Here is a 21358-nt window from a genome sequence, read left to right as displayed (position 1 = left end):
GGGCGGCGGGGCGAGAAAGCCTCCCCCCGCCGCCCGGCATCGGAACGATGTCCCGAAGCCCGGCGGCGGGGCGGGAAAGCTTCCCCCCGCCGCCCGGCATCGGAACGATGTCCCGAAGCCCGGCGGCGGGGCGGGAAAGCCTCCCCCCCTCCGCCCGGCTTCAGGGCATCGTCCCGATGCCGGGCGGCGGGGCGAGAAAGCCTCCCCCCGCCGCCCGGCATCGGAACGATGTCCCGAAGCCCGGCGGCGGGGCGGGAAAGCCTCCCCCCGCCGCCCGGCATCGGAACGATGTCCCGAAGCCCGGCGGCGGGGCGGGAAAGCCTCCCCCCGCCGCCCGGCATCGGAACGATGTCCCGAAGCCCGGCGGCGGGGCGGGAAAGCCTCCCCCCCGCCGCCCGGCATCGGAACGATGTCCCGAAGCCCGGCGGCGGGGCGGGAAAGCCTCCCCCCCGCCGCCCGGCATCGGAACGATGTCCCGAAGCCCGGCGGCGGGGCGGGAAAGCCTCCCCCCCGCCGCCCGGCTTCAGGGCATCGTCCCGATGCCGGGCGGCGGGGCGAGAAAGCCTCCCCCCGCCGCCCGGCATCGGAACGATGTCCCGAAGCCCGGCGGCGGGGCGGGAAAGCTTCCCCCCGCCGCCCGGCATCGGAACGATGTCCCGAAGCCCGGCGGCGGGGCGGGAAAGCCTCCCCCCCTCCGCCCGGCTTCAGGGCATCGTCCCGATGCCGGGCGGCGGGGCGAGAAAGCCTCCCCCCGCCGCCCGGCATCGGAACGATGTCCCGAAGCCCGGCGGCGGGGCGGGAAAGCCTCCCCCCGCCGCCCGGCATCGGAACGATGTCCCGAAGCCCGGCGGCGGGGCGGGAAAGCCTCCCCCCGCCGCCCGGCATCGGAACGATGTCCCGAAGCCCGGCGGCGGGGCGGGAAAGCCTCCCCCCCGCCGCCCGGCATCGGAACGATGTCCCGAAGCCCGGCGGCGGGGCGGGAAAGCCTCCCCCCCGCCGCCCGGCATCGGAACGATGTCCCGAAGCCCGGCGGCGGGGCGGGAAAGCCTCCCCCCCGCCGCCCGGCTTCAGGGCATCGTCCCGATGCCGGGCGGCGGGGCGAGAAAGCCTCCCCCCGCCGCCCGGCATCGGAACGATGTCCCGAAGCCCAGCGGCGGGGCGGGAAAGCCTCCCCCCGCCGCCCGGCATCGGAACGATGTCCCGAAGCCCGGCGGCGGGGCGGGAAAGCCTCCCCCCGCCGCCCGGCTTCGGGGCATCGTCCCGATTCCGGGCGGCGGGGCGAGAAAGCCTCCCCCTGCCGCCCGGCATCGGAACGATGTCCCGAAGCCGGGCGGCGGGGCCGCGAAGCCTGGGCGCGCTGGCAACTCTCCGCAAGGAGCGCTCCCGCTGCTTGCGGAGAGGTCCGCGAAGCCTGTCCTGGACCTCTTCTGAAGGCAGGCGGGGGGCAAAAGTCTTTGTCCCCCCTGCCTGCCTTCCCAGGGGCTTTTAAATCGCCCCGGACAGCGGAGAAGTCCTCCGCTGTCCCGGGCGATTTTAAAATGCCGCCCGCCAGAAGAGGTCGGGGGAAGGCGGTTTCCATAGGAACGCATTAATTGATTTTCAATGCATTCCTATGGAAAACCGTGCATCGCAAGACGAAAAACTCGCAAGACGAAGAGACTTGCGGAACGAATTAATTTCGTCTTGCGAGGCACCACTGTAGCATGGAGAGCCTCAGTGAACAGAACAGGCTTCCCACAGTAGGCAATACAGTAAAGGTAAAGGACCCGTGACAGTTAAGTCCAGTTGCAGATGACTCCGGGGTTGCAGCACTCATTTCGCTTTACACGCCGAGGGAGCCGCCGTTTGTCCGCAGACAGTTTTTCCGGGTCATGTGGCCAGCATGACTTAGCCACTTCTGGTGCAACAGAACACCGAAACCAGAGCAGCACATGGAAACAGTATACAGTGGTACCTTGGGTTAAGTACTTAATCCGGAAGTCCATTCTTAACCTGAAACCAGTGGCGTAGCGTGGGTTATCAGCACCCGGGGCAAGGCAAGTAATTTGCGCCCCCTAACCCATGGATTTGCGCCCCCTAACCTGTGGGTTTCCCTAACCCCCAGATGTTGCGCCCGGTGCGGCCGGCCCCCCCTGCACCCCCCATGCTACGCCACTGCCTGAAACTGTTCTTAACCTGAAGCACCACTTTAGCTAATGGGGCTTCCTGCTGCAGCTGTGCCGCCAGAGCACGATTTCTGTTCTCATCCTGAAGCAAAGTTCTTAACCCCAGGTACTATTTCTGGGTTAGCGGAGTCTGTAACCTGAAGCGTCTGTAACCCGAGGTACCACTGTATACCCAATAAATGGGGAAGCAGCGCTAGAGCACTTGTCCCTGCTCTCCATCACAGAGTTCTAAGCACATAAGGGTTAGAATGCCAGAGTCCTGCTTCTGCCATGCAGTGATCTCATCTTACGCTTTTAAATGCATACACCCAATCTCCTAGAAGTACCTTGCCCCACTTTGCCTAGGTCTCTTTCATAAACTTCTCCACTAGAAATGCAGCAGTATCTGCCTTCAGCTTCTCATACCTGCTGAGTGCCTGGTTCTAATATTTCTGCCTTTAACTGAAATAAATCTTTAACGTATTTGCATTTACAAGAGGGAGCCACCCTCATTCTTGATTAGTTTCAAAGGACTAGTGGTGCTGTTCCCAGTAAGAATTGTCTAGCTGTAAGGAAAAAAAGTCTCTGGGAATTATAGGAGTGTATTGAGTTACCTGTCTAGGAATTCTGCTACGTCAGGGACTGAGTCACTAAAAACAAGACCTCACGTGTATTTAATAACATCTGTGCTTCCAACACTTACTAGTGAAATCAGTTTTAAAGGTGTGTAAGCATGTTACAGCAGAATCAATTTAATTAGTGTTTTAAATGCTTCTGCTTGCAGTTGGTAATATCAAACTCATAGGATTGCAACTTTGAGAACAGGTTCTTGTTTTGTTGTTACGATGTCCGTATTATGATGTCTGATTTTCCCAGTAGTAGTTCTAAAGCTCTAGCTACTGAACAGAAACAAATATGCTCCTGTGACATGTGAGGACAGAGAAATGCATCCAGTTAATCTTTATATAAATAAGTGGGAGCTAAATACTTAACCTAATGCATATGAAAAATGACAGCACTGTATATATTATAGCCATAATGAAAATAATTGACCTATACATTGAGAATATTTTAAATGTGGAACAGGTGCAAACCAATCCCATATCTGTCTCCTGTTATCCTTTTCCTATTAGCATGAGGCACAATCTACTAAAAAGTGGTCTCAGTGTCATTTTGGATGCTTCTTAGCTGGTGCCTGCTGCTTAGGAAGTTTGGGCAGTTTCTACAATTGTTCACTTATTACTCTACCATGAATGTAAGCAAGCCCCTTTTGTTATCTGTATAAACTTATTGGTGGCTAGTTATTTTGTCTGTGGATTTGAGAACAACCTACTTGCTTTCCTCTTGCAGTTTTTTTCAGTGACAGTTATTGCGGATCCTCTTTTTCAAACCAAAACAGATTATAAACAGTACGGTGTCCGGGCAAAGCTAGATGCTGCAGTAACGTGCACAGATTTAAACATGGTTCTTTTTCCACGAGCTCCAAAGCTTTGTGAGGTCCTGATTTGCCAGGACTGTGGCCAGGGAGGAGCTGAGCTTGAGCTTTCGGTTTCATCCGGAACTTTGGGAGCGGCTTTCCAATGCCTAATGGCAGATTAAAATAAAATAAAATAAAATAAAAATCTTAAAGGGGTGAAGGAGGCGCTGGACGGGAGAGAAGCTCTCCATCGCGGAAGGCTGCCTGCGCGCTATTCTACTCCAGTATGTATTTTAAACGGGAGGCTCCGAGTCCGAGCGCTTGCAAAACGGAAAGGGAAATACTGCTTGGTCCCGCAACTGTTCTTGAATTTAGGGGTTAAGGTAGTAATAAGGCGAGGTCGTGAAGGGAAAAGGGTGGGACGAGCTTGGCCGTCCTAACATTTCCCTCCTTTGCGAGGGCCGTTTGCGCAACCCCAACCGCGGCAATGCGGGCACATCGCCTCCCTTTCCCGTCAGTGGCGCCTGCAGGAGGACGGCGCCATTTTCTTGGGTTCATAGATAGGATTCCCAAGCATTTACACGGCGAATGCGGCCACGCTTCACGTGGGGTTGGGAGCCGCTTTGCTCCCTTCCTGGTCCTCCGCCACAGGAAGACGAACTCGGGCCTCTGCTGCGTTGCTCAGCTCCCGGGAGTGGAAAGGGGCGCGCGGCTCTTTCCAGACAGGGCGCCCTCGTGACTCTTCGCTGTGGAGCCACCTGCCCTTGAGGCGCCCGGAGATCTGTCTCAGGAGAAAACACGGACTTCCCTCCAGGGTCGAGAAGGAAGCTCTCCCGTCTAGTTCGAGAACAGAGTGGGCGCTTGGTGCCCGCAGCCCAGACAGACCCCTACATCGGTGTGACAGATGCCTTCTTGCCCCCCCCCCCCCAGTAGAAAGGCTCATGCAGCCTTCCTCAGCTGTGATTCCTGCATTGCAGGGGGTTGGACTAGATTGCTTTTGGGGGTCCCTTCCAAGGATTCTGATTTTATGAAGCGCAGCTCCTTTGCGAAGCAGCGCAATGGGGTCGGCAGTGTAGCCCGAATAACCCGAGCATGGGGCTTCTTCACGTATACCTGCGGCTTGCCACTGTGTGCCTACTTCATTTATTAAAGCCTTTTGGCCACACTGAGAGGGTGAAAGGAAGGGTAACTATGGGCATAGTATTAACATGAGATCTATACCTTGCATTGACCATCTTGTGCCTTTCCCAAATTTTCACTGTTCTTTCTTCCTAGACCTGAGAATGTGGCCAACATCTGTGACTCCCTCCAAACCCATTGAGACATTTGTTTTTATGGATCTGGAAGCAACAGGCTTACCGCCCTCGCAGCCTAAAATTGCAGAAATGTGCCTGTTTGCTGTGTCTAGACGTTCCTTGGAGAATCCTCAATACAGCAATCCTTGCCCAAAACCACTACCTCTCTTACCACGTTTAGCAGATAAGCTGTCGGTTTGCATTAATCCAGACAAGCCATTCACCCCGGCAGCAAGTTCCATTACAGGACTGACGAATGAAGCGTTTGCCACGAACAGAAAGCAAACCTTTAACTTGGATCTTTTGCACATGATTGTGGCCTTCTTCAGACGGCAGCACCCACCAATCTGTTTGGTAGCACACAACGGCTATGGTTACGATTTTCCTTTGCTGAAAGCTGAACTCTCTGCGCTGGGTCACTTAGCCCTTGAAGAAATCTATTGTGCAGATACTATTAAAGCCATGAAAGCCTTGGACAACGAGAACAACCAGCTTCAGCAGTTTGCGTACCAACCTAGCGCACCTGGCAGCAGGAAAAAATATGCTCTTCGTGACTTGTACTTTAAATTCTACAGAGAATATCCTCCGAACAGTCACAATGCAGAAGGAGATGTCATTGCGCTAATAAACATCTTTCAACAACGTGCCAGCGATCTTATGTGCTGGATGGATTCAAATGCAATGCCATTTAATTCCATTAGAGCCATGTACATGGAAAATGAGAGATACGCTTCCTTTTCAAAAACACCTGGGAATATTCAACCACGCCACTCCAGTCACTTACAGATGCAATCGCAGCAAAGGGTAGCAGCAACTACTTCACGCTGGCCTTTTCCAGAAGGTGGTGAACCAGCAGATAATAATTATATTCCACTAAACAATAGAAGTACTGATAATTTTTTCATAATTCCTGATGAAATAAAGAGTGTTCAGGGTATTTTAATTCTGTTTCTAGGGCTAGTAGTCATGTGGGTTGCAGTTAAATACCCTGTTTAATTTAAGAATATGCATTGGATTTTGTATATTGTAAGTTGCAAGCTGCAAAAATGTGTTTCCAGCAGCTCTGGTTCTTATTTTCTCCCTCCATTTTGATCTTCTATAACCCCTATTTTAGAACAGGGGCATTGGTTTCCAGTTTGTTTCTCAGCCCAATTCAAGGTGCTCACACTGGTTTGAGTCTCAAATGATTCAGGTTCCAAATATCTGCCTCCTTTCGTACAGAGCCTCTTGTATGCTGAGATCAGCAGAGAAGGTCCTCTTGATAGTTCCTCCGCCCTTAGAGGTTCAGGGAAGGCATTCTTTGTGGTGGCCCCTAAGCTGTGGGACTCCCTTCCCACAGAGATGCTTCTGGCACCTTCATTATACTGTTTTTGGAGAATGCTGAGGTTTGAGGTTTATGTTCTTAGGATGCACTTTATTTTTATGGCTATTGTTTTAAACTGTTTTTAATACTATGTTTCAGTGCTGTAACCTGCTCTGAGATTTTAGGGTGAAGGGTGGATAATAAATTAATATTATTTTGGTGATTTTTGCTGTTATTATTTCGTTGGTATCTTCAAGGGCTGCGACTTTTGTTCCTTTTTTTTTTACAAGCCATTCTGCACAATGTAAAAAGTTAAAAGGATAAAATAAATTTTAAAAATTGTGTAAGAACTCTAAATGACAGAGTACACTGGTATATATGTGAAAAAGCCCAATTTTCATTAGGGGAAAGGCCTAAAATTCCAGAGAGATGAAGGTGGGTAAAAACAGCCATCTTCCTTTCCATTAAAAAAAAATGCTAAAAAACTCAGTGGTTGAGGAAAGTGGTCCAGAGTCTTGCTGTTGTTTTAAGTATTTCCTAGAATCTTGACTCTGGAAAGTTCCATGTCGCCTTGGGAAGCGCCCAAAGCTAAAGCTTAGGCATAAAGAGCAAGGTTGTAGTTTGTATTTGCTGACTTCACTTTAGAACAGAAGTGGGGAATATCTCACCCATGGCCTTCCACATTTGACCCAACCTGGCCATTTTGGGCAAGCCACACCCACCCTACAAGATATACCCCACATACCAGATGTGTGACATGACTCTTCTTCTTCTTCCTTGTCAATCACTCGTAGCAGAGTAAGATTGTCTTCCATAAATACGGTTTTAACAATGAGTCCGTAAGTGACTGTGGAGGCCAATTCTGGACCCACACGTTCTTCCACAGTGGAGACATAGGTTTCCGGGCAGGAGTTGATCACAGTGTGGATTTGCCAAGCGTTCCTTCCTCTTAGCATGTTTCTCCCTTGCGTCCTAAGTTTGAGTGTCTTCGAAGCCCATGACACCTTTGGTAAAGGCTGTTCTCCAATTGGAGCGCTCACAGGCCAGTGTTTCCCAGTTGTCGGTGTTTATACTACATTTTTAAAGATTTGCCTTGTGACTTGAATAGCAGGAGCTTAAAGTGATGGGTCGTGGGAGTGTGGAAAAAAACTCCCATCTTAGCAGTAGTTTCAATGGAAACTGCTTCCCTCCACTCCCAGCACTGCTGTTTGAACCTCTGGATTTAAAGAGGTTTAAAGAGCAGCATGGACATGTTTGCAAAAGGGCTTTCGAAACAACCCAGCACTGCTCATATTGTAGGTCTGCCAAGGGTGGGGAGATAAAGATTTGTCCCATTGTCCAGCAAAGGTTCCCCAAGTTAGGTTGATCGATGAGATATTTTCACAAGGTGTATTTACCATAGTGAAAGCAAGAATGCTAATGCCTTCCTCATGCTTGACCTCTAATCTAAACATGTCAATCCAGACAGAACTTGATTTGATCTACTTAGATCCCTGGAGGAAGCCCTGTTTGAAGCACTGCTGCCACTACCAGTCACACTAGCTATTTTTATGAGTTAGAACCTCACACTAAATACTTATGCTCTATTTGCACTGTTCATTTCACTCATCACCTTTAGTGGAAACTTAGACTCAGTGATAAGTTGAGGACCACTCCCGTGCCTCCACAGAACTCTAGATCAGTATCCCTTTAGACCAGACATGGCCAAACTTGGCCCTCCAGATATTTTGGGACTACAACTTCCATCATCCCTAGCTAACAGGACGAGTGGTCAGGGATGATGGGAATTGCAGTCCCAAAACATCTGGAGGGCCAAGTTTGGCCATGCCTGCTTTAGACAAAGCTTTCACAGAGAACTGACGGGCTTGGTCACCTAAGTTCTCAATGTTCAGACTTCGTGAAATCTGCCCTAGATTGTTCCACCCTTAGCTTGACTCCCTTTTTACCACAGTGCTCCATACCTCCTCTTCGATCTTTGTTATTTTGTGTTTAGTTTAGGTGGGAACCTAATATTTCCAAGTCTCTCTTGCCACCCAAAGACAGCTTGTATTACGTAAAGCAGAGTAGCCAACATGGTGCCCTTCAGACGTTGCTGAGCTCCAAATCCCCATTGTCCCTGTACATTGGCCATGTTGGCTGGAGCTGACAGGAGTTGGGAGTCAAACAACATCTTGAGGACAGCACATTGCATACCTTTGGCATAAAGCTCCAGGGGCCAGCAGGGCTCCTCTGGCCCCTAATTCACTATCACAGACTGCCCCAGTGGTTTGACACCCAAAATAATCTGCAATCACATTAGTGTTGTGCGATGCTTTGAGAGCTGTATCTTCTTATATTGAAAAAAGGTAAGGCTTTCACCATGCAACCCCCATTGGAGTGTTTATAGTGCCGCATCACATTCTTGGATTTGCATGAAGCTGGTACAGGGTTTGGGGATTAAAAGAGAAGGTAGGTTATACAACACCAAGGGAATGAGAAGTTGTGTTTGAAGCAGCAGTTTGAATAAAGCAGGGATGATGAGGAATCACAAAAGGAGGGGGACAAGGCATGGACATGGCATAAATGTAAAAATGGGTGCAAAGCAGGGGTACAGAATAGAAGAGAGCAGTGGCTTCAGAAATGGGCTTTGGAAAGTGAAAAGCAAGTTTAGATAGCAGGAGCTTAGCCAGCAGAACAAGCAGGGGCACAGCCCTTACTCTGTTCATACTGTCACTGTTTGGGTTTGGATTCTTTTCAGTTAGTGCAATTAATTTTCTCTGGGTCCGAACTACTGTCTTTTACATGCAGGGAGTTGAACACTATTTTTCTAATACTAGCAGAATTCAACAAATAATGCAAAGTGAGTACGTTTTGACAATATATTTATTATAAAAAGCTGCAAACATGCCAATCCTTTTGAATTGTCTTGTTTACTATAAGCAACATACAAATCAGGATTATTATTTTTTTAAAAAAAGAATATCAAAAAGAATTGCATTGTATATTGATATATAGTACACTGACTACAATAATGCAGTTTGAAAAGTCTGTGAAAGGCACTTCCAAAGTTCACAATAAAAAAGTAAACACTGAAAATCTACAATATGAAGCTGAAATTCAATTTCCCTTCTGCTTCAGTAAACAACTTTTTTTATTAAATTGACATATATAACACACACAGTATTTCACAGGCCACAATTTTCCCCTCAGATACTCACATATAAGCACTATTGAGTTAAACAAGACTCATGTAACAGCAGGATTGCAAATAATGAAATACTTGTTGTATGTAAGCAAACACTCGAATTCTGCTCATAGATATACATTGGTGTCATCATGTGACTATGTGAGCTGAGATTTCACAGGTCACAATGGAACAGGAATTACTCATGATGTTGATATTTAATGATCATATACAGTTTCTTCCTAACCCTCACTCCCACCAAACTCTACTTAATACTGGGGAGGAAGGTTAAAAACACACAAGATACTGTCTCATGACCATGGCAAAGTGATGGCAGTCGACAGAGCTATGCTTTGTGATACAATCACTTTATGTGGAAGTGTGGACAGGGTTTCAATCCATGCTGGCACAATGGTGAATTAAGATAACTCTGATGCTTTTCCTGAAGGAGGTAGAGAGAGACACACTTTTCAGCAGTTTGTTACTACACACCCAGAAAGAAAAAATAGAGCTTAACACAGCACATGGAAATCAATATCTATATAGCCTTCCTAACATCCCCAATAATCACCATAAGACAGGACTTTTCCCCATTACAAGTCACGGTAAGGAAATGTAGTCAATGCTAGTTTCTATAACTTTTCATTTTACATTAGTAGAATGTAGACCATATGCAATCTCATGAAGACAGAGGTCTATGCCTACATAACATGATCCACGTTGCAATCCTATGCACATTCCCTCAAAAGCAAGTCCCACCGAGTTCAATGGGGCTTACTCCTAGGTTAAGGGTACATGATTGCAGCCTTAGTCATTTTACCAGAAAATTCCTGAATAGGAAAATGCAACAGAAAGAACTATATAAAGACGTTTAAGAAGGCACCAAGATCACACAGTAGCACTCCTCAAAGCATTGGTTGCTCACACAGAGAAATGCAGGGACTCCAACTTATAACTACATAGGAGCAATCCGCAATGAGAAGCTGCAGCTCCAAAAACAGGTTGCCTCCTCTTCACATTTCTCCTTCACAGCGAAAGCAATTCTGACAGTGGTTTGGGATGATTTTGGTACTCTGAACTCCTAAACCCTCATATTGAACTAGCAAGAGTGATTGAAGTTTTTCTATCGTATATTATGAGGGCTATATCTTATTCTATAGCTCAGTCTCCCTTTTTATTCACACTTACTGCATCCCTGGCTTCAGTAGTAATTTGGTTAGAATATTGTGTGTGTGTGTGTGTGTGTGTTCAGTATACGTTTCCTGCCTCACCTTGTACATTCCAGATATATTTTAAGGGAGAGTGCATATTCATGCTAGAAATGAAGGGGAGCAACAGAAGTCTTCTTCAGAAAGTGACATGTCCTAAATTACATCTTTTGGATTACAAGGTAGCTGCTAAGAGTTTTGTGAAATGTAATTATAAAGGAGGATAGATGCAGCCTTAGTCATGTTACCAGAAAATTCTTGAATAGGAAAATGCGACAGAAAGAACTATATAAAGACGTTTAAGAAGGCATAAAGATCACAGTAGCACTCCTCAAAGCACTGGTTGCTCACATAGAGAAATGCAGGGACTCCCAACTTATAACTCCTCTTTACATTTCTCCTTCACAGCGAAGGCAATTCTGACATTGGTTTGTGATGGTTTTGGTACATGGATAGATGCAGGCAGGCACAGAAACCCATTAAGAGCTGGAAGCAAATTTCTGTTAGTCTATTTAAGGTGCAATCCTATACTACCTGTGAGTAAAAAGCCCATTGCTCTCCAGGAGACTTACTTCCAAGTATGTATGGAGAGTACTGCACTGTTAAGCACCTTCAAATAAAGAAAATAAATGGTTCTGAAGGGGCATTCGAAAGATTTATAGAGAAAATAACAGGCAACTAGCCATGTTGGCTATATTACCTCCAGCATCAGAGACAGTATACCTCAGAATACCTGTTCCTGCACTATCATGAGTGGGAGAATACTACTGTGGCTTGTGGCCTTCCCATAGACATTTGGTTGGTTACAGAAAACAAAATGCTGTGCTAGACAAGTCTTTGGTCTGATGCTGTAGGGGTTTCCTTATGAGCATGCTCAGTACCCATGGAATGTTGAACTGCCAGATAGGAAAAATAATGAAAAGGAGAGGCAGGGTGGAATGCCTAAGCTTCCTTATACAGGGAGGAAGGCATGTTTGGCTGGCACTCTCAACAGGAACATTAGGATCAGAACAGGAGAATACAATATTTATGTATTTATATCCAGCTCTTCTACTAAGCCTAACATTGTTCTGCAGGTCTGACATGTTAAGATGATTAATGATCTCATTTAACCATGTTCATGCAGTGGTACAATACTTTTGGTTGTTGTTGTTGTTGTTGCTGTTGTTGTTTTGAGGAAAGGGGAAACTGGAATATTAGACAGAGGAAAGTTACCTATGAAACTGACATGCTTGAAATTAAAACTGTGAAAGCATAAGGAAGCAAATGACTATGCAATTGCTGCACAAATACAGAAAAGTTTTCTTTAACAACTTACACTATTTCTTGCCAAAAAACCAAAACATTCTACTCAGTACTATTTCTCTTACTTCTTTTCATTAGATCTTACTTTGCAATATTTAACTGGAAAAAGTATATCCAGTTTTACACTGATTTTGTTGAGGTACACCTCTCATTTTATAAGCATTAACAATTACTGGCAAAATCATGGTAGCAGACACTTGTTGCTACTCGTCTTATCCTTTCACTAGACTTCAAATTATTGTATGGCATATCCATGACTCCTACTCTGAAGTTGTCTATTTAAGACACTATCAACAATTTAAATTGATATATAGGAAAAACAAATCCAGGTGACAGATCTTTTTTCTTTCTTTCTTGTGGTGTTCAAGGCATTAAAAAGCAAACAAACACTGTCAGGGTTTCTACCCCACCTGCATCAGAGTAGTATTTTAAGAAAGTATGCCACAATATAGATTCTGTTTGAAAAGGCTTCTGCGCAGATACAGAGCAGTAAATCCATTTGAAGTTAATGCTTTGGAGGATCCATGTATGCTGGGTTATAAGGTGGCTGAACTGCAGGAGCTCCAGCTGTAAAACAAGACAACATTTTAAATATATATTTTATAAATACTATGCTTTTTCCTGGGCTGATTACGAGCACTCTCAGAGAATCTACTGATTTGTAAGCTCAATAAGGACTTCCAGCCTCATCAGCAAAATCTTCAAAGCAGATTGTAACAAGGCTTTTAAAAGTTATTTTCCTTTAAAGGAGAACATATCTCTTTAAAAGAATGGAAGTTAAAGCAGGGGTCTCTTATGACAAAACTGACTCTGTCCTTACATACTTTTAAGGGTAACCCAAAGCTGAGTGTCTGGACAGGTATGCTGCTCAGTGTGATTAGATTCCTGACCAATCTACAAAGCGAGGACAGGACTGTACATTTAGGCTCTGCTGCTGCGGAATGACTAAGATGGCAGCATAGCAGATGGAGGGATGACACAGTCAGCAGGGGCGTGTCCTGCAGCGGGGGCGGGGTGAGACACCCATGGGGTGGGGCAAGCCTCTCCAACGCTTGGAGCCTCTCCACCGCCTCCCCCTCAGCTGTAGGGTGGCTGAGGGAGAGGCAGTAAGCAGACGCAACTTAGGAACCTGCAGGCGCCTAAGCCACCATGTCACTCCTGAAAGGTTTTGTGAGCCCATTTTTTATTTTTTAAAACTCATTTTGTCACACACACACACCCCGGTGACGACACCCGGGGTGGACCGCATGCCCTGTGCTCCCCTTCCTCCGCCACTGGCCACAGTTGCTCCAGTATAGCATTATGCCAGCATATTTGATACCACAACAGGCAAAAACTGACAAACTTGGCAGTTTAATGGTACAGAAACGTGCTTTAGTTAGGATCCTAAGTTTGCCCAGAGGTCACCATCACCAAGAAATTTGGTGTAATATAATGCCAGGAAAGGTTATGTGGTAATAAAGATCACTTTTTATAGAAGTCAGCAGTGAATCTAAGATAATTGCCAGCCCCCTGCCCCCTCACTGTCCCAGCCACATAAAAGGATAAGATTCCAATGAACTCTGCAGCCAATGATAGCATAATACAGTAAGTATACAAGCCCCAACCAAGGATACCAATCTCAGATATTAAATAGCACACCAAGGGGCACACTGTTGTCCCCATGTCAAGAAATCTTGGGAGCATGGAATGAGAACTTGGTTGGAGGAAACCTTGATGAAATAGCAAAGAACTAGAAAAAATAAGCTAAGAAGTAGAATGAGCATATTAATGGTTCGCGTCCTCTCAGAAACCTTGTATTTGCTCCACTTCAAGACTCCAGATAAAAACACCCACAGTCACCCCAGCTCCTGCAGCTGGGGGTGCAAGACAAAGCACCCCGTTCTTCTCAACAGATTCTCTCCTTACCTGCCATGGTTTCATGGTAGGGTGGTGGTCCTGCAGGCTGTGTGGGGTAAGGTGGAGGGTACTGTGTTGGGTAGGGTGCTGCTGGTATCCCCTGGTGCGGTTGCACTGGCAGAGGATTATATCCTTGATACATCCCTACAGGGTAACCTTGTGGTGGCATCCCAGGCTGCTGAGGATATGGCACCTGCACCAGAGTTGTGGCTGTAGTTGTGGTCACAACAGCTGTAAGACATGGGAAGAGTGCCAGGGAAGCAATCAGCACATGAAGAAAGATGATTATATTTCTAAACAATCCCTTTGCTCCCTGTTTTTTCATTTTTGGGTAAACTCAACTGCCACCAACTGCATTCTAAAGCTATTCCGACTACATTCCTGAGGTGAACAGCGATGAAGCTTACCCTCCCCCCCCCCGAATTTCTTAGTCCTCCTAAGAGACACAAACAGACACGACACAGGGTTGAATCCCGCTAATGTCACTGGGCATGTCGAATGACTTCTGCAAGCACATCAGAACTTATCCACCTTTTGCACTCCCTGCCCTGCACCATCCCAAATCTGCTCCAGGGGTTGAGGAAACCCCAGAGCAGATTTGACGGGAGGGGAGGGGAGAGGAAGTTCAGTTGTGCTTGCAGAAAATGTTCTGAACATACTACAGTTTAGCTGAACTCAGCCTACATATTAGATTCACTTTACAAAATCATGGCTATTTGGTTGTTCAGATATTTAGACAATTCCTACCATAACTGTTTGCTGCCATCAAGTCCAAAATGCTGCTGAAGTAAACAGGCACTTGATCTCAGATGTGTCTAAATAACATGAATTGCTTTCTGCAGCTATATCCCAAAATTACGCATGACATTAGACAGCACTATATTTTTTTAAAAAGTTTATGAGTCATGAATAATTTCTTGTTAGAACAGCCTTCTTTCTTTCTTTACTAAGAGGAGGTAAAAAATAAAACATGCTTACGCCGTGGTTGTCTTCGGCATGCTTTATACAGGCAGCAACATGAACAGGTGAAGCAGAAAATGATGGTCACCACAAACAGTACGAATATGGAAACACCAACAGCTATGACAGTCCCGCTGTAAGAGGAAAAGACACATTTGACAACTAAGGTGTCTATCAAAACTGGAGGCAATCTTCAGTTATAACTGAACACTGATAAATCACACAGTTATCCTTTGTTCATCAAATATTTGATCTATTTGTTATATTTAGGGGGGGGAAATGCATAAAAATAACATTCAGTGCACAAACAAGCAATTTCCCTTAGAGGTTTATCATATGGATTACGTCAAATAAAAAAATGAGGATTAAAAATTCAGTACTATGCTCTAGAAGCGTTCTTTCACGAAGAGGAATAGTCATGCCAAAGAAAGAAAAAGCAGCAGAGAGGCATATATAGATGCAGAGAGGCATATATAGATGTGTATCAGTATACCTGAAGGAGCATCTCCACCCCCATCACTCAACCCGGACGCTGAGGTCCAGTGCTGAGGGCCTTCTGGCGGTTTCCTCACTGAGAGAAGTGAGGTTACAGGGAACCAGGCGGAGGGCCTTCTCGGTAGTGGCGTCTGCCCTGTGGAACACCCTCCCGTCAGATGTCAAGGAAATAAACAACTATCTGACGTTTAGAAGACATCTGAAGGCAGCCCTGTTTAGGGAAGTTTTTAATAACTGAGGTTTTAATGTAATCTTTTGTTGGAAGCCACTTAGAGTGGCTGAGGAAACCCAGCCAGATGGGCGGGGTATAAATAATAAATTATTATTATTATTATTATTATTATTATTGAGTGGATGAGTAGGAACACACTGTGTTGGGGTGCTTGGTCGCACTGGCATGCACATGGCTACATGTATGTCATGAAGGTGACCATCCCAGTGTGCGCAAGTCACTTGGCTTCCAAACGTCATCAATCTTTAGCAGTATGCATTAACCTACACTTGCCAAGGACAAATCTTTAGCTCTGCTCCTTTTCTGTGCTGGACCTACTATGCATAGGGTGATCATTAGGCCAGGCCACAAGACCACTACTGTTTGGCATTTGTTCAGTACTGATAGTGTGCTGAGCACACTAAGGCAATATAGTTCCTGCCCAGAGGTCTTACAATCCACAGTAGAAGGGCAATTCAGGGATGGGGAAAGACTACAATGCAGGTGGGTGGGTGGCCCCTGCTCTCCTTTTATGTAGCCCTTGACACCCCCTGAACAGTGTTTGAAACTCCCATTGTTCTAGGCACATTTTGTGATAGGGGATTTCATTAGCGCGAGCAGTTTCTGAGCTCTGGGTGCAGTTCTGTGCCTAAGATTTCAGATTAAAACTGCAGAGTGGAAGGAAAGAAGGATCTTTTTCTGCCTCCTCACTTCCAGTTACTCTCTGAAGACTGAAGAAGAGATCTTCTAAAAAATATTAGGGGGTGGGCAGGGGAAGGACTAGACCATGTGAAAAATGAACTTAATATTTTCACTGCAGTTCATTCATTTTCAGCTTTGTATTCTTGTTATAAAAAAGTGTGCCTAGACATACCGTGGTTTCTAATGCTGCTCTGGAAGCTTTCCCATTCTTCCATCCCATCTATTTCCCCCCTTCCTGTTCCTTTCCGTTTTTTGTGGTTTTTCAAAGTGCTCCTCCCCTCAGTATATGCCATTTCAGAACAATTTCGTTTTAATAAATAAATAAATAAATAAATAAATAAATAAATAAATAAATAATAAAAATAATAAAATAATATATTTATATCCCGCCCTCCCCAGCCGAAGCTGGGCTCAGATCGGCTAACAACAGTAAAATAATACAGCATTCTAAAATCAATCCATTATAAAATCATTTCAAATCAAATTGATGGCAACCATTGGGCTAGAGTTCTGTGAAGAATTACCAAAGGAGGGGGTCAGGCTGTGCCTTGGCCAAAGGCCTGGTGGAACGGCTCTGTATTGCAGGCCCTGCGGAAAGATGTCAAGTCCCACGGGCCCTAGTCTCTTGTGACAGATAAACAGATTTCTTTCTTTTCTTTTTTACTTCTCCTCCTGTTTGTATGGCTTGGAGAAAAGAAGTATTTTCCCCACCTGTCCAAGAAAAAAATTAGTAGGCTTCTGCCATATGTGTGTGGGTGTGTAGCATCCTGAAGTCAGAAAGTAATTATTTTAATTTGTTTTCCAGAACAGTAGCTGTACTGGCTGTTGTATTTTTTTATTACAAAAATCCTCTGTAGTTATTTGAGACTAACTTCATAAAACCCCGTAAAGCTTTCATCTGAGTAGAATTGCACACTATTAGAAATTCTAATCAGAGGCATACCACAGCTAAACGTGAAGCAGTGTGGTCTTTATTCCACCTTTACCACCACCTTTCTGTAACCAGTGAGGAAATGATGACACTGACAGGAGGGGAAAGTTCCTCACCCCTGGGTTAAAGGTTAGGGTAGAGAATTGTAAAAGAAATTGATCTCGAGGAGAGATTCAGATGAAAAGAGAAGCTGCACCAGGCAAAATCCAAATTGGGCCACCTTCAGGCAACCAAGCAGCCTTCATTGAGCAACTTTTCATAATTTAATTTGTGAATATTTGTTTTTTATTTGTTTTGCACAAATTATTCTGGGTTTTGTATTTATTGGTTAGGGAAAGGAGCACACCAAGGCCTAACTGTAACCACTAGGGAAGGGTTTCAACATAGTGATATCATGATAGCTTCATCAGCAAAAGCATTTCTGCTTGCTTGATGGAATAATCTCCCCTCTCTTTCTCCTAAGTACTATTCTGGGCATTATCCTGACCCACCTGAGCCAATCTAGGGGAAACATGGGGGAGAGGAGAGGAGGGTAAAGTCCAGTCATGCCAACTTCCACTTGTGGGACCAATTAATTCAGTCCAGCCCTAGGAATCTAGTTCAGTTATCTCTGGCTTCTATTATTTTAGCAGGAATTGCCCAGGCACATTCAAATTATTTTTTTACTCATAAGGGCAAAAAAATTAAATTTCCCCCACATTAAGAAGAATCCATGATGAGAGTTTTACATATCAAACCTCCATTTTTAACTTCTTTCTATTTTTTAAAACAAATCCAACAACAATAAAAAAGCTCCAATGAGGTGAAAACAAAATGGCCACAATGAAACAAAAAAAAAAACATTTAAGGATTTCACAGTGATACTACATCTTCAGTTGCATGTTTATATTCTGATCCATGCTTCTGCCAAACATCAGGCCAGTCAGGCTAAAAAAAAGTTTGTGTTCACCAACATTCAGCCAATGCACTTAGGTTTAATACACTGGTGGGTAAACTACATTATTGTCAGCTACAGTGATAATCTTTCCACTGCATGATGAGAAAACTGAAGGCACACCCAAAATAGTTTACGAAGTCCAAGCTAGTATATCTTTGAGACTGCAGCAGCAAGCCATCTGACAACTTCAGTATTGTACTGACTAATTCCTGAAGCTCATACCAAAATAGGGGTGGAGAGAAACACCCACAGCTTGCATTCATTGACTGTTCCTTTCCTTAAATGTGAAAAGCAAGAGCTTACTGGTGTTATGCAAAATTAGACACAATTTACTGTATATGAGCAGCCAAGTGCTGCAGCATGATATAGACTCTTCAGTGAACTGGCAACACCACCACAAAATGAAATGTCTTGTGCAACCAAGGGCAGGGAGGGAGAATCACACTTATTGGAGGCCATCTTAAACACAGTCCTTGTAACAGCATTTGTAATGCAAGCTGAATCAGGTCTTTCTTCACTTTCAGGTGCTGATTTTAGAGGTTAATGGAGTGATTATTTAGTCTACTACCGCCCATCAAGTACGCAACATTGTCATATGGCCCCTGCCCCAAACCACCACCATCGCAGCCACCACCACCATCATCAAACTCTATATGAGGCAACTTGGTAAGAATATATAGATGTTATTTCTAAAAGGTGAAAAAAATATGCAATCTAACGAGGAGCCAGAGAATATATAGGTGTATTTCTTATGCATGCATATGATACTCAGATCTTAGGTTTAATGAGACCACTGTACCAGACAGTCATTAGCCAACATCACCAACAGCAGACTGCCACCCACCCACTCTATCTCCAGGCAGCAGCACCGTTATTAAAACTGTGAGGGGAAAGAAGGGATGTGGTTGTGGCTGTTTTGTTCAAGCTGTAGGGGAGGGGCTGAGGAAAGTTGTCCCCAGGTGGAAGAGACAGTGGCAGGAAATGAGGTTGGGTGTTTATTGTCTTCAGCTACAAGCAGAGTTAGTGGTCAAACAAACATCATTTCTGATAAAGCCTGGGAGCTTGCACAAGCTGACCTCTCCAGCCAGGCAACAGCGCTGAGTCAGTAGTTTAGGAACTGACCTCCTGGGTCATAGCTGCTTCTCTTACAGGGGCCACACGCTAGATGTCGATACAACATCTCAACCAGCGGGGCGCCCCCTCCCCAGAATGGCATATGAAGATTTCAGGGTGGGTTCATGTTTCCAAAAAAACATGTACTCATATGTATATGTCACAATATTTCAATACTTTTGAAAATTCAAGTCATGTAATTAGGGGAGCCAGGTAATTGCTCTCCGGTGGTGAGTTCTGAAAGCTCATACAGAGAAGGAAGAAATGGATTCTCAGAAAAACGCCACCATTTTTTAATAGGCAGTTTTTCAAGAACCTGTTTCTCCCTTGTCTCTGATGATATTAGTGTACCCACTCTGTTGTTTTCTTTCTGGAAGCTCATCAGGTATACTCGGTCTCATTGGAGAGCAGGCATTCCAGTTTGATTCTCTCTTTGCTGCACAAGCTCCTTAAAGAGCCCGAGGAAGAAGTCTAGGATCTGGGGATTTATTCTTAGGGTATGGTGAACAGGAAAAAGCAACCGTCCTCGGCTGCTGTTATAACCCATTGCAAAGGAAGAGAAGAGGCTGCACAAACCAATTTGCAGAACATGCTGGAGGACAGCATGACTCTGGTCAGTAAATCAGGCCAGTCTCAGCAACTTATAACCACACTTTATATAAGGAGAAGCTACAGCTGAATGGTGAAGTACATATTTTGCCAAGGCTAAATACCAAGCATCTCTAGTTAATAGGATTGGGGACCATCTGAGGCCCAAGAGAGTGAAGCTTCAGGCCAAACCATGCAAACATTAAAATACCTTTTTTTGTTTGTTTGTTTAAGACCATATCCAGCCTTTACTTAATGTCCATTTTTTCTTTAAAAACATAATAAATAAACAAAACATCAAGGTAGGCAAACAAGCAAACAAAATAATAATTATAGCAAGAGGAGTAATAAATACAAGACAATAAAATAATGGTCATAATAAGCTTTTTTAAAAGCATAAAATCTATTCCATAGTGGAATACAAGGTTCATATTTATACAAAACATATCAGATAATCATGAGTACTTAAAGGTGTCTTTGCATCAAACATGCAGGTTTTTAAAAAAGAATTTTGCTTCAGCTGGTGTGGGTGGGAAGGCAGTGCTGATAATTAATGGGATCACACAGCTGAAGCGAAATGCTTTGAACACTCCTTTTCCTTTGTACACAATAAGGAGAACTTTCCCACTCTCCCTTGCTTTCTGCTTTAGTAGCATGCATTCCTTGCCCCTCTCCCATGCACTTTGGACACAAACCAAAAATTATTTCCCCAGTGGCTGCCTGTGCGCTCAGTTTCTCCCATACTGCCTTGCTCTTGGTCTTTGGTGTTGTTCTGTCCCAGAATATAGTCTAGCGTTGCCTTTCTGAGCCGTCCAAATTTGCTACCCTAAGCTTCTGCATGAGGTGCTTGCACTGTTGGGCAAGCCCTGTGGGCAGATAACTAAACTAAATAAAGTAAAGATGGGTAATGTCCATGAAGCCACAGTTACCATTTGTGGATACTAAATAGTTGCATGTGATCATTTTATTCTTTATAGCATCAGTAGAAAGCGATCTGGACTGATATCCTCTGGCCATACGGTTGCATTCTATTTAGTATTAAAGGCTGAATCTATTCCCGACTTGGTGAATTGCTTGTTGATATTCTGCAGTACTTCCTGGAACATCACTGGATGTAGCGGTTCCCAGGAATAAGTTTAATTAGGATTGTGCAGAAAGGTGTTTATGACATATCTTAATATCCCCCCCCCCCCACAGAGCAACAGATTGCCATTACATAACGCGTACATGGGAAAATAATTTTACTAGTTTTGAATTGAGAATCAGACCCATTAAGTTAGGTGTTTTTTAAACAAATGAGATGCATTTGACAATGACAGTGAATTATTTATGTTTAATTATTTATGTTTAACTGAGCCTCCCCCCCCCCACCAACACTCAATCTCATTGCACTCTGTGTGCTCGTCACACAACATACCAACTCTGAAAGTCAGTTGCACTATATTATTTTTCGTTCAGCAGCCTAACAGCCCATGAATAGAAACTGTTTTTTAGCCTGTTGGTATGACTGATTATACTTCTATATCTCCTGCCCGAGGGTAGAAGATTAAAGAGGTGCTGGCCGGGGTTTGAATCGTCCCTGAAAAAATTTCTTGCTCTCCTAGGGAACGATCCCTTGCGATGTCATCTAGCAGGCTCAGGGGACAGCTCATGATATCATGAGCTGTGTTCAGCACCCTCTGTAAAG

General features: G+C 45.0%; 2 protein-coding genes across 3 annotated transcripts in view; one reads left to right on the top strand and one right to left on the bottom strand.

Moving 5' to 3' along the window:
• Positions 1-2368: 2368 nt before the first annotated feature.
• On the top strand, positions 2369-6382 carry TREX1 (three prime repair exonuclease 1). Its single transcript, XM_081900564.1, has 2 exons — positions 2369-3845; positions 4837-6382. Exon 2 carries the CDS (start codon positions 4845-4847, stop codon positions 5850-5852), a length of 1008 nt encoding a protein of 335 aa, XP_081756690.1. The 5' UTR covers positions 2369-3845; positions 4837-4844; the 3' UTR covers positions 5853-6382.
• Positions 6383-11160: 4778 nt separating this feature from the next.
• The window catches only part of SHISA5 (shisa family member 5), a 40678-nt gene continuing 30480 nt past the window's right edge, over positions 11161-21358 (bottom strand). For both annotated transcript variants that reach the window (XM_081901254.1, XM_081901255.1), the window contains 3 exons: positions 14713-14828; positions 13744-13965; positions 11161-12402 (listed from right to left, as the gene is read on the bottom strand). In XM_081901254.1, the coding sequence (XP_081757380.1) occupies positions 12341-12402; positions 13744-13965; positions 14713-14828 (400 nt within the window). In that variant the 3' untranslated portion in view covers positions 11161-12340. The remainder of the gene's footprint in view (positions 12403-13743; positions 13966-14712; positions 14829-21358) is intronic.

This window comes from Podarcis melisellensis, assembly GCF_964234715.1.
Source record: "Podarcis melisellensis genome assembly, chromosome: 2".
Lineage (NCBI taxonomy): Eukaryota > Metazoa > Chordata > Lepidosauria > Squamata > Lacertidae > Podarcis > Podarcis melisellensis.
This window is presented reverse-complemented; position numbering and strand designations above follow the sequence as displayed.